Consider the following 12,316-nt stretch of genomic DNA (forward strand, 5'->3'; position numbering starts at 1 on the left):
GCCAGCCACTATAAAATCTGTGCTAAGTCAGACGTATCGAACTATCCACTGTGGCAACAACCTCATGCTAAATAGGAGAGCAGTGGAAAAGTGCCTTACTGTTGGGTTTTCTTCTTAGATTTTTTTTTTAACAAAGAAGATAAAAGATTTCAACACATGAATAAACAAAACTAATCACAGACTAAAAAACAAATGACTGAATGATTGTCCTGGCAAAACTTTTATTCCTTTATGTTCTTCGTTGTAGAATTAGGAGCTAGAACTACTTGGATCAGCTCAAACCCTATGACCCACAATGCCAAAAAAAATCTTGTTTAATGAACTCCAACAGAGCCATTTGAGCCATCTCCTTTGTTAATTTAAAGGCAACACATGGAAAACCCATGTCTGGCCCAGCAGTTGCTTCGTCTTTTGATCGTTTTTAGGAGTAAGAGGTCCAATGAGCAGACGGATCAATATTAGCTGAGGGGCTTTCAATCAGATAGTTTTCCAAAGGTAAAGTGAACATTGGTGCATACAAATCCCTCGATCTGTAGACTTAACCAGCCGAAGGCAACATTTCAGTTGTTTACATACCTCAGAGAAACATCTGTTCGCCAGCCTGTTTTGTGTGATTGGGTTTGATCATTAGGAAACCTACAGAAATTTAACATCTGCGTTTATTTTTAGTGCATTTTATTTATTTATTTATTTTCATGTGAATCCAGAAAAAGAGTGTTTCTACGTTTTGACAAGTAAATCTGAGAGAGAAAAACAAGAACTGAGAACTGGCTACTGAGTTTTTGGAAGCTTTGCATTGCACTGTGCTTTATATAAGGAGACTGTTACATGGTGAGCTTGGAAACTTTCCTGATGGTGGCCTGATTAATTACACCACGTCAGTCTGATTGTGTGTATACAAGCCCGTGTGTGACTGTAAATTTGTGCATGTGTCTACATTTTGTGCTTGCCCCCCGGGATCAAAGTCTGTAGTAATTGCCTTTGTGTCGGCCTGTCTCTGGTCTAATAAAAGACAGGCCGATGCAGGTGCATGAGAATGTGCAAGCTTAGGTGCTGCCTTATCATTAGCTCACTTTAGAGGTGTGCTGCCCTTTTCTGCCACCACAGGGAGCAATTGATGAATGAAGATTGGAGGAAGGAGGAGGGGTGGCAGCAGCGTCTAGTCATCAGATAATTACATCCCTACATGCGTGTTTGATGCTTCACATACACCAAAGGATGTGGGGGTCTTTGGAATTTCTTTTTATGTATTTTTGAGTTTGATTCTCAGGGTAAACTATCAGCTTGTAAATAGTAATCGATTACATTTTAAAAACATTTTCTTAGGTTCTGAGAGAACTATCGGTGTTTGTTGAGGGATAATAATATGCAAATATTTGTAACCGTTTATAAAGTACACATTTGAATTTAGATCTGTTAGCTTTGTTGGCATGTACAGGGGGCCAACATTTTGAATGCGCACCCTTCTGGCTTTCCAAATTTCTTGCCTAAATTCAGGTTTGAATTTCAAAGTTCCCTTCTATTGTCTTCTACATGTTTAATCAGTGTGTCGGAGACAAAATAAGGTTTGAAGTTTTAATTGGTGTCCTGGGTTTAGAGGTTACACTACAGTACATGCTGTTGTTACAAAAGATATTTTTTTCTTTTTATATAACCATTTCAGCAAACCAGGCATGTATTTAAGTTGGAGGATAAAAGCATGTCTTTTGTACTTACACACGTGCAGTGTGTGTTTTTTGGCAGAAGGTGCACGCTTGTGTGTGCGTTTTTTTTTTTTGTTTTTTTTTTTGCTCTTTAGCTCTATGGAGGTCATTACTTCAGGATGTGAGCTCGGGTTAAAATGATGGGGTGCTAAGGAGCTGTGAAGTTATTCAGTAGATGTTGGCCTGTTCGTTGTGTAAAACCTGCACGCACACATTTATTTTTGCATTACTTCACAGATATTTTATTGCATTTTAGATCATATTTGCTGCAGAGATTATGTATTTATTTATTTTTTACATTTCGGTCTTTGGTTTTGATTTGGTCTTCACTGGTCTGCTGCTGAAGAACGCTGTCCTTCAGAGGAAACTACAGCCTCAATAAATCTTTAAGAAAAATGTGCTATAGATTTTTTTTTACATGCTTTCATGACACCTTTTTTTCCATTCTTCATTTTTTTTATACTAAGTCTTCCTGTTTTGTATCCAAAGAAGTTCTTTTAAAAAAAAGCTTTGATGTTTTGAGCTCCACCCGAGTGTTAAACTTGCATAAACATGTTTCCGAGTGTAACTGTTCACTTATTTTGCGCAGCGTTGACTAATCAATCTGAAAATTACAACCTTTGTATAAGGTTGTAATTTTTTTTTTCCCTCACCTTTTTTTTGTTGTCTTTATATTTGTCTTCAAAACCTCCAAAATGACATGTTCCATCTCAAGGAGGTTATCCTAATGCTCTAAATGTAAATACTTTTCCTGTCTTCAATGACTTTTCTTTCCAGGATGTGTGTATCGGAGTGCCCCAGTGGATTTTTCCGTGATGATAGGAAACGTTGCAAGAAGTGCTCCTCCTCTTGTGAGACCTGTGTTGGTAGTCGTAGTGACCAGTGCACCACATGCAGGAGTGGTTTTAACCTCATCGAGGGCTCCCACACGTGCGTCGCCAACTGTCCTGACGGCTTCTACCTCGACAGCGGTAGGTTTCCCCGCAGGTCACACCGGGTTTGTCATGGCTAACCTCTGGGTCTGAAAAGTAAAGCTACTGCAGAAGTGCCATATCCTGCATATTTTCCCGACGGGTTTATGGTCTCAGTCGCTAGTTTTAGATTTTATTTAAGAAAACACATTGTTTGTTTCGTAGAATAATAATGGATTGGATTTATATAGCGCTTTTCGGGGCCCTCAAAGCGCTTTACAATTCCACTATTCATTCACTCTCACATTCACACACTGGTGGAGGCAGCTACAGTTGTAGCCACAGCTGCCCTGGGGCAGACTGACAGAAGCGAGGCTGCCATATCGCGCCATCGGCCACTCTGGCCAACACCAGTAGGCGGCAGGTGAAGTGTCTTGCCCAAGGACACAACGACCGAGACTGTCCGAGCCGGGGCTTGAACCGGCAACCTTCCGGTTACAAGACAAACTGCCAACTCTTTGAGCCACGAACGCCCCGAATAAACATTAGAGTAACATAAACGAGAAGCAGGGAATGTGTTATAGTATATTACTGTTTCTCACTCAGATCTATGCTTCACTCGGTTTCAAAACGTCAGGTTTTTTTAAACCAATTAGTCACATCACGGTGGCTGTGCATTTCTTATTTACAGGCTGTCACACAGTTTTGTTATAAGTTTCTTGGGACTTCAGTTGTGTTTCTGTTGTGCACTTGTTTTCTTAAAATGCCAAAATCTCACTGTTATTCTCCGTGTCCACTGCACAATCATCTGTGCCTGAAGTTCCTTAGATTACGACTGTAGAGAAATACACTGCCATTTGTAAATGGTGGAGGAGGTTTCTAAAAACCTCCACCCTTAGCAGTAACTATCACCAGTCTGCTTTCATTCACCACACCAGAATGATGCCATTGTACCCTTGAGGTAATGTCTAGCCGCTTGTTTATTGTAATGCACTTGCTGATTCAAGCTGAACTGAAAAGTTTGTGGTAGTGAACCGTTTGGCTACGTCAAATTAAAGTGGAATAAAACATGAAATAAAGCAGATCTGCAGGAAGATTATGCTTGGATTAGGTTTACAATCATTTTTCCTTTCTTTTTTTTCTTCCTGTGTTAAATTCTGGCATGTAAAGTATTCAGTAGTGCAGTAGTATTCACAGAAAGTATGCGCTTTACGGGTTCAGAATTTTTGCCAGTGTTTTTTTTTTTTTTTTTTTTTTGTTAATAAAAACAAACCAGAAATGAGAGACTGACACTATGTATATATTATAATTATATCTTTGTATTTGCCAGGATAGTGTGTAAGCCCTGGCAGCTCTGAGAGTCTCTGGCAGCAGATCTGAGATATTCTGATGCAAGTTTAATCATAACATTTTAACAGGCCAAGATGTAGTGGGTACATTTTCCCTTTTGGAATGGCAGCATAGCCGAGGGTTTTTTGGTTGTTGTTGTTTTTTTTAAATAAGAAAACTGGAGTTTATTTTCTTTTTAACATTCTGACAGCAACGTTGACATTATTTTGTTACCATATCACGGATAAACCAATGTAAGCTAGGCTCGCTGTGCTATTGATGTTAAAATTAGTGCATATATACTAAATGACAAAGCGTTTGACCAGGATTGTACTATTTATTGTGGTTTCACTAAATCTTTTCTAATCATTAATCATTTTGTGAATTGTTTAAAATGCAAAAATATTCAAGAAACCCTGATATAACATGGAGAAGGGTAGAAATCAGCAGCAGATGGTTTTTATACCCATTTTAAAAACCCTACAATTTCTAAAGAATTTATATTGATTGATGAGCCAAATTACACTCTAATGTTCACCTACAGCTCTGAGCCAAAATGCCACAACAACATATCGTCCAACTTTTCTTGGAAACCAGTCCGTAGCCTGCTCATGTCCTTCCTTCATCCTGTAAGGATTCCTAAAAATCCAAAAAATCCAACCAGCATTCTTACTTACAGTCTCCTCGTCCTTTCAGGGAATGATAAAACATGTTATTAGCATAACTTTTTGGCAATCACCATTGCTACAGAGGAGTCCATGTGCTTTGTGTCAAAGCGTGTCATTGACTTTAGTCTGCCTTTTGAAATATTCATCCAGATTCCCATCCTCCCTCAACACTATAATCTTCTTTCAGCCCCACAGAACCTTTCACCCCTCATCTCGCTATCTCGATTTCCTCCTCTTTTTTTTTTTTTTCCTTTTTTGTCCTTTTTGCCTCTTCTTCTCAATATTCTCTCATAACTTTACTCGCTGGTCTTCCTCACACATTCGACTCCAACTGATACTCTTCATCACTCTTTCCCCTCTATTCCCCTGCTGTTTTTTTTTTTTTTTTTTTTTTTTTTTTTAATGCAACCAGACTTCTGGTTCCTATTATGTGCTGTGTATGACTCGCGCACTGTGTGTCTTCCAGATTCCAACATTTTTAGGCGATGTCAGGAGAACTGTAAGAAGTGTACAGCCTCCAATATCTGCACAGAATGTAAACCTGGGATGAGGTAAGATGGGTGCCACGTTGAGCAATTCCTGACTAGAGTCACTGATTATAGTTTAAAGCATTAATCATTTTCACAAACAGCACAGCCTTGAACTTTTTTAGTCATCACGTGAAAGAGGTGCATATGAAAAGTCAATGTAGCACTGTGCAAAATGTGTTCGTGTTAGACCACCCACCATTCCTTTACGTCTTGCTTTCTCACTCATTATCAGTCCAGGCCTTGTACTGACCATTTTCAGAAGAATGATTGTTGTTGTTGTTTAAAGCCACCTAATATTGACCTATGAGCAGTGATGGGAATAACGGCGTTACAAGTAACGGCGTTACAAGTCGATCCGTCTACTGTTTACTGTAGCCTCATTGGAATTGGTCTGAGTGGAAGGGTGGCTGTCAAGAAGCCAAGTTTTTTAACCAGCCAGGTATGACATATTACACAAGAACTGGATTCGAAATCAGTGGTTTATGGGGTGATGAATCCAATTAACTTTTTGCTTCAGATTGTTGCCAATATGTATGGAGGATGCCTAGAGAGAGGTAGGACACAAATGTCTACAGCCATCTATAAAACATGGTGACATTGATGCATTTTCATTGCTGGAGATCTTATCAAAACTGATTTAATTTCAAACATGGACTAGCATCAGATTTTGACTCACAATGCAATACGAAGTGTAAAGCATCTAATTGGCAGTAAATGTATTTTTCAGCATGACAATGATCCCAAACACACTGCCAGTGCAGTAAAAGGTTAGCTGTGTAGAGAAAAACACAGTAATGAAACAGTATGGGATCATCTCGACAGAGAATAGAACAAATGCCAGCCAACATCCAAAGAAGAGCTTTAAATGTCCTTCAAGAAACCAGGAGAACTATTCCTAAAAACGACTTAAATTACAAGAAATCCTGCCTTGCGTTTTTCGTGACGGTTGTGCTTTGGCTGTAAGATGTTGGGCAGTAGGAGAGTGTTGTGATGTTTTGTGAGAATCTCTGACAATCAGATGAGAACATCAACTTCTTTTAGAAAATGGTCAGTTGCATGACTGTCAGAAAGTAAACAGGACTCAACTTCTGTCTTAAGTGCTTTTAAATTATCATCTGACTAATCAGGTTTTAATGTATGAGGTACTGCAACAGGAAAAGATTGGTCTGAAAACCTCCAAATTTTGCCCCTCATTGCAAACAGTTGGATGTTTTTTGTCACCATCGTTGAGTCTGTTTATATAACATTCACATTTAAATGTGGTCAGAAAATCGTACAAACTAGCTGGTCTCAAACACACTGCTCAGTTAAAGCTTTTTCACCCGTTCTTACACTCTTGCTCAGTGATGCTTCAACAGGAACAGCCACTGAACTGCTGTGATTATTGGACAACTCGCTTTAACTCCTGAACCGCAAGTGGGTTGTGGTTCATTATACATGGACCGCTTCTACAATATGTATCATATGAAGGGCTTTGTGCTTTGATAAGCCTTGAACATAAAATTTGACGTAGATTTCCCCCCCATATATCACTGTTGTGGTTCCAGGATAAAAACTTTTTGTGCTCATTGACTGTAATGTTGCAGAAGTGCTGCCATTTTATTCCAGAACATTGTATACTTTGTGGTTTGTACAGTGAACCGGTGAAACGAGGGTTTCCCAACTTTTATCCACTTGGGATCCATATTGAGTAAACTGATAGTTATCCAGTGTGGTCAGTGGCTTATTAAAGCCCACATATGCTTGTGTAATGTGGAGACCCAAAGGAAGAGGATCTGTTTTGCGTTGTAATCCTTACTTTGAAGAGGCTATGATCTGAACCGTTTACCCAGCCATTGAGACATGGTTCAGTTCATCATTTGGCCACTTCCACAGGAGCCTCTTCAAAATGACCCAGCTGCATTTGACCTGACTGAGGATAGTTTCTAAAGTGCTGGAATTTTTCGGTCAGGAAAGAAACACTTGTGAAGTGTTTAAACATACTGTGGTCTTGAACCCAACTTTTAAGTGCATAGTGTTGCCAGAGGTGGAGGTGGGGAGGGACACTTGTAGGCCATAATTTCCTCTGAACGCCTCAGAGACCACAGAAACACACACATACACGCGCAGACACACACAGTCTCTCCTCTTCCACTTAGTCCACCATTAATGCTCAGTTAGGAGTCGGAGAGGAAGACGGGACCAGACGAAATTGTTTCTGGGAAACCTAAGCTAACGCGGACCAGCTGTTTTTCAGCTTAGCAAAGCTCACCAACCTGTCCTCACTGTGACTCCACAGAGCCGACTTTGTAACCTCCAAACCTGCTACATATCTGACCTCTTCTCCACCATCTGCCACCTTTAAAATCAATGCAAAAGTCAGAAGCATGTTGTTTTGATGCACACTGCATCCACACAAAGGAAAACATGAGGCTTTTTAATGTCCGGTGATTTTACTGCAGGATGTTCTGGTTTTACTTTAAAGTTACGAGTGCCTTGTTTCGCTTCACTTTCCAGCCTTCAGGCAAACAAGTGTCAGATGACCTGTGACGCCGGGACTTACTACAACGGCCACAGAAGGACCTGCGAACCATGTCACCGGGCCTGTGCCACCTGCGCAGGTAGGAAGCAATGCTTGCAGGATTACATTTGTAATGTGCAGTAAATCTGTGCGTTTTAAAGACACGATCAACATTTTCTATTCGCCAGTGTAACGCTCAAAAATGCATTTGTGTCTTGCAGGCACAGGAGTCGAGGCGTGCACAAAGTGTGCGGACGGCTACTTACTTGAGGATTGGCGGTGTGTTTTAACATGCAGTCCTAGCTACTACCTGTCAGAGCAGACCTCAGACAACGGGCAGGTGCAGAGGTCCTGTAAGAAGTGAGTCAGCACACCTGCCAACACCTCTACGCCACGGTGAAAAGGGGTGGTGTGGGGGGACGACTTTCCAGTCTGTAGAGATAAACAAGGAAGTTTCTTTTGCTAGTGCAAGTGCAAATTTCCAACTTAAACCTAACTTTAGCCTCCGCTGTTATTTTCTTATTTCTCTCCCTGCTCTGTGCATTTCTGGTTTCTGAGCTGGCAGCCTGAAGATGGGCACCTACATCTGATGAAATCAAAACTCGGCTGCACTACACCTGTATTTAAAAATTCAAACGGGGTAATTCAGCAAAATTGCAATCAGTCACTGATGACAGTAAAAGTAAATGAGAACAGAAAGCCTGCAATGAAGGACTTCCCAGTAAACCACAGTCACAGAGCCAGTCAGCGCTGACATTTGGTGCCGTCATTGTTTTGTTGTCTTTAAGCTGTGTGAGCTTTTCCCACAGACGGCTCTGTTGAGTCACCCTTCGCTAATGTTAACCTGAATGAGGACGGAAAGAACACGTAAACATAATCATATCCCCATGATTGACAATGGTTTGATGACTACTTTGCTAGTTGAAACTCATCCACAGCGTCAGACATCTTGTCTGTTCCTCTTATGGCCTTACCTCCCTGCTATGTTCCCTTCCCGTCTTGAATTATTTATTGCCCACTTGACCCTTTTACCGTACTGGATTCCTTCATGCTCAGCTTCAGATTTGTCTCAGAAAGTGATGTTTTCACACTAGCGGGATGATAAATGTGATAACTGTGTCTAACACTTGCTCCTAAAGGATTGCTTCAGGTATCTTCTCCTCCAGATTTTCTGTGTTCAGAAATTTGGCACATTTGCAGACACCGCTCACCAGCAGAAACCGAATAGGCCAATAATATTACATATAAGAAAAGTAAGAGAATAAATAAGAGAGTCTACATAAATTACAGCTTTTTTTTCCATTTTTGTAAAGGTCTAATACTGCAGTATAATATATGCGTCAGGGTTGTTTTCTGCTATTAATATAGTCATACCTTTTAATAGTTCTGGTGTTTGTAGACTGACAAAGTTGAAATGTGAGCTCTAACAGGTGTCATTCATCACTGCCTTTATAGCGATCGATTTACTTCCGATTTTGGCGTGCAGGAATAAAGTTTGTGCTGCCTTGACTAGCATCTAATTCCTCACGCACCCTTCGGCAGGTGTGACAGTAGCTGCTATGAGTGCTTGGGGCCCGGGGAAAGAAACTGCAGCAGCTGCAACAGTGGTTACAATCTGGAGGCAGGAGCCTGCGTGGTGAGCACCATCTGCAAAGATGGTGAGTTGTCAGCTTTCTTATCAATACCATGATCTGGATAGTTGTTTATTATTTGGAATGGTTTTTATTTGGCCCACAGGTGAAGTAGTTTGACAAAGAAAATGATTCACTTGCGGCCATTTTTAAGAAATTTGAACTCTGAACTAACACGTTAAATGAAACCGCTCACTGCTGTAGCTCCTAACCAACAAAGCTGTGCTTTTAGCTTCTGTGCTCTACATCCATGTCCTGCATGTCACTAATATAAAACCTCTCTGGGACTACGTGCTCACACGTTTCTATCATATGACATTAACACAGTGCTTTCCTGGGTTCCTGAACTTTGTTGGATCGCATGGGCAGAAAAGATTGTTGAGTATCTACTTATGCGCTCTTTTATGTTTTCCTTTGTATTTCTTGTGCTCCATGTTGGGGTCATTCATTCTCAGCAACACGCAATCCTGTTTGAGGGATTTCCTGAGATTTGGCACGAATGTTCACTTCGGCCTCCAATATCTAAATCTTCTAAGTCTTGCACTAGTTTACTGTGACCTCACAAATACATTTTGGTAATAACTCGAGAAATCATGTGTTTATTATGGCTTAAGTTTAGAAAACTGTCCAACAAGATAAAATGCTGAAGTGGTAATATTTTTCATTGAGATCTTAAAGGTCTAGATGAAAAATATTGGCCCGCGTTACCATTGTTTAATGCCATAACTCAAGGGGGTGGATTGTGACCATAACTGTTCAGTTGCTAAACATTATTAAATCCCTTCCAAGTCTTCATTGATATATTTTTATATTTATTTAAATATTCTGCTCAATCTTCTCCTGCCTTACGTTGTGTTCTCCATTTTCTGTCATCCACGCCTTGTGGCTTCTCCTCCCCAAATTGAGCATGCTCTGCTGATGCTCTTCTAAATGCAAACATTCCCTTTCTTTCGTTATTATTTTTTCTTTCCCCCCACTAACCCCTCTGATGTGATGGTCTGATTATGAGGCTTTGAATAAATCCTGTGATTTTCTGCTCTAGCCGTGACCTTCTATTTAAAATGAACCCTTGGCCACGAAGTCTCGGCTTGTGATGAGATAAAGCTCCGAGGATAAAATATCTTTACTGCGTGACCTTTCTGTTAATGATGAGGACTTTAAGTGCACACTCAGTCTGTTTCCTGTCTTCCTAAACCCCCACCCTCCGCTCCAGCTTCTTACTGGTGACGTTTTGATTTGCAGCTCCGATGTGAACTGCTGTTGAGTTGTGAAAGAATTGGCTCACAGGATTTACAGACTGGTGGTCCACTTGTTGTCCCCTTTTTTTTGTTGTTGTGCAAAATGAAACCACGTTGTGAATTTCAAAAATCTTCAATTTTCTAATTGTGTGACGTTTGTTTTGTTTTCTCTCTCTCTCTGTCTCTCTTTTCTCTCTCTTTTTTCCTTCCTGAATCTGATTCCCCTCTCTCCTGACATGGATTGAAATCACTCCACCGGACTGCAATAATTTTCCTCCTCGATGAACACCACCTGTGATTGGATTAAACAAACAAACAAACAAAAACCTCTTCCTGTCACCTGAACCCTGTCTCCTGACCAATCACACGGCTCTAAACCATCACAAATGGTTCTGCCCTTGTGTATCTGTGTGTCTGTGTGTGTGTGTGTCTCCTTTCTCCCCTCTCCATCCCCACTACCCACCCACCCCTCTTTATCTCCTCTTCCTGCTCTGTGGAAAGCAAATGAAGAATCTTGGGCGGAAGGCAGCTTCTGCGTGCTCGTTAAAAAGAACAATCTCTGCCAGAGGAAAGTGCTGCAACAACTGTGCTGCAGAACATGCTCACAAAAGGGGTGATGGGACGTAGTTGCTGGGTGTTAAAGGGAGTGCAGGGGGGGGATGCGGGGGGAGGGGGGCACAGGGGGCACCCCACTCCTCTTCAGACCCCCTGCCCACTCATTCACAGTCACATAATTTATAAGAGAATCTGTGCCTCTTTTAAAGGGACTGCATCGGAGGTGCGATGACAGGACTACAACAAACCTACCTTTTTTTCTGTACTGGGACACACACGAGGTCAGGGCGTAATACGACTGGGACTTACTTCAAGAACAAATGAGCAAATGAAAACATAAGCGAAAACAAACAAAAGAATAAGTGTCGGTATTTTGTGACCAAAGCATTGATGCCAAAATAATTGAACCTCCTTTTTTTTTTTTCCCTTCCTTCTTTTTTTTGTTTTTTTGTTGCCAGTATAGGAATTATAGCTAAAATGCAGGAGCCGCTCAGCCTGTGTCAAATACGTCTGTGTGCATTTGTATTCTGGCTCCTCTTCCTCCTCTCTTTCCAGTGTTAATGATAAACAGATGGAAAGCGAACATACAGTAGGAAAAGCCGTGGTTTTATGCCTGTAAATATACGTCAAAGAGGGGGGACGACAAAAAGAAAAAAGTAAAAACCAAGCTCACGCAGTAATGTGAAAATAATGTGTGTCTGGGCTGACTTTGGCTGTGCGAGAAGACAAATTTACACACATTTTAATATACACACACACACACGCCACACAAATGCGTCCATACCCCCTCACACACACACACACACACACACACACACACACACACACACACACACACACACACACACACACACACACTATGCAGACACTTAATCTGTGCACCACTTGAATTCACTGTATACAAGGCGGATGCATGTCGCTGACCAGAATCACCCCATTTCATTTACTTAAAACGTAAAGTTACCCTTTGAAGAGCGTGTGCGTTTGTCTTTACTGGGTCTCAGAGAATGCCATTAATTCTTGATGTAAGCCCAGACAGCATTGATCCATCAAGAGGTACTACAGGACGAGTCAATAGTCATTCCTTCCAGAGCTTCTGCAGTGAGGTATAGTAATTTTGTGGTACTAGGGATGTACCGATGCAAATTTTTCACACAAAATGATGATTATAGATACTAAACTTTTTTGTTTCCCCCCCAAACCGAGTATCGATTCCATCCGTCTCTGTGATCAAACGATTTAAGCCTCCTC

The 12,316-nt window shown here is 41.0% G+C and overlaps 1 protein-coding gene across 2 annotated transcripts in view; it reads left to right on the plus strand.

The window, feature by feature from the left end:
- The window catches only part of pcsk5b (proprotein convertase subtilisin/kexin type 5b), a 69,751-nt gene extending 58,592 nt beyond the window's left edge, over positions 1–11,159 (plus strand). Inside the window, exons 16-21 of one of the 2 annotated variants that reach the window (XM_086314468.1) lie at positions 2,481–2,674; positions 5,078–5,162; positions 7,638–7,741; positions 7,863–8,001; positions 9,184–9,299; positions 11,021–11,158. In XM_086314468.1, coding sequence (XP_086170594.1) covers positions 2,481–2,674; positions 5,078–5,162; positions 7,638–7,741; positions 7,863–8,001; positions 9,184–9,299; positions 11,021–11,127 — 745 coding nt within the window. In that variant the 3' untranslated portion in view covers positions 11,128–11,158. Of the gene's footprint in view, positions 1–2,480; positions 2,675–5,077; positions 5,163–7,637; positions 7,742–7,862; positions 8,002–9,183; positions 9,300–11,011 lie in introns of both variants that reach the window. The other variant, XM_086314467.1, reaches the window with a different exon arrangement.
- The last annotated feature ends 1,157 nt before the right edge of the window (positions 11,160–12,316 follow it).

Source organism: Aulonocara sp. 'chitande type north' Nkhata Bay, linkage group LG12, assembly GCF_057382095.1.
Source record: "Aulonocara sp. 'chitande type north' Nkhata Bay isolate Kocher_YH1m ecotype deep benthic linkage group LG12, A_spYH_male_GT1.1, whole genome shotgun sequence".
Lineage (NCBI taxonomy): Eukaryota > Metazoa > Chordata > Actinopteri > Cichliformes > Cichlidae > Aulonocara > Aulonocara sp. 'chitande type north' Nkhata Bay.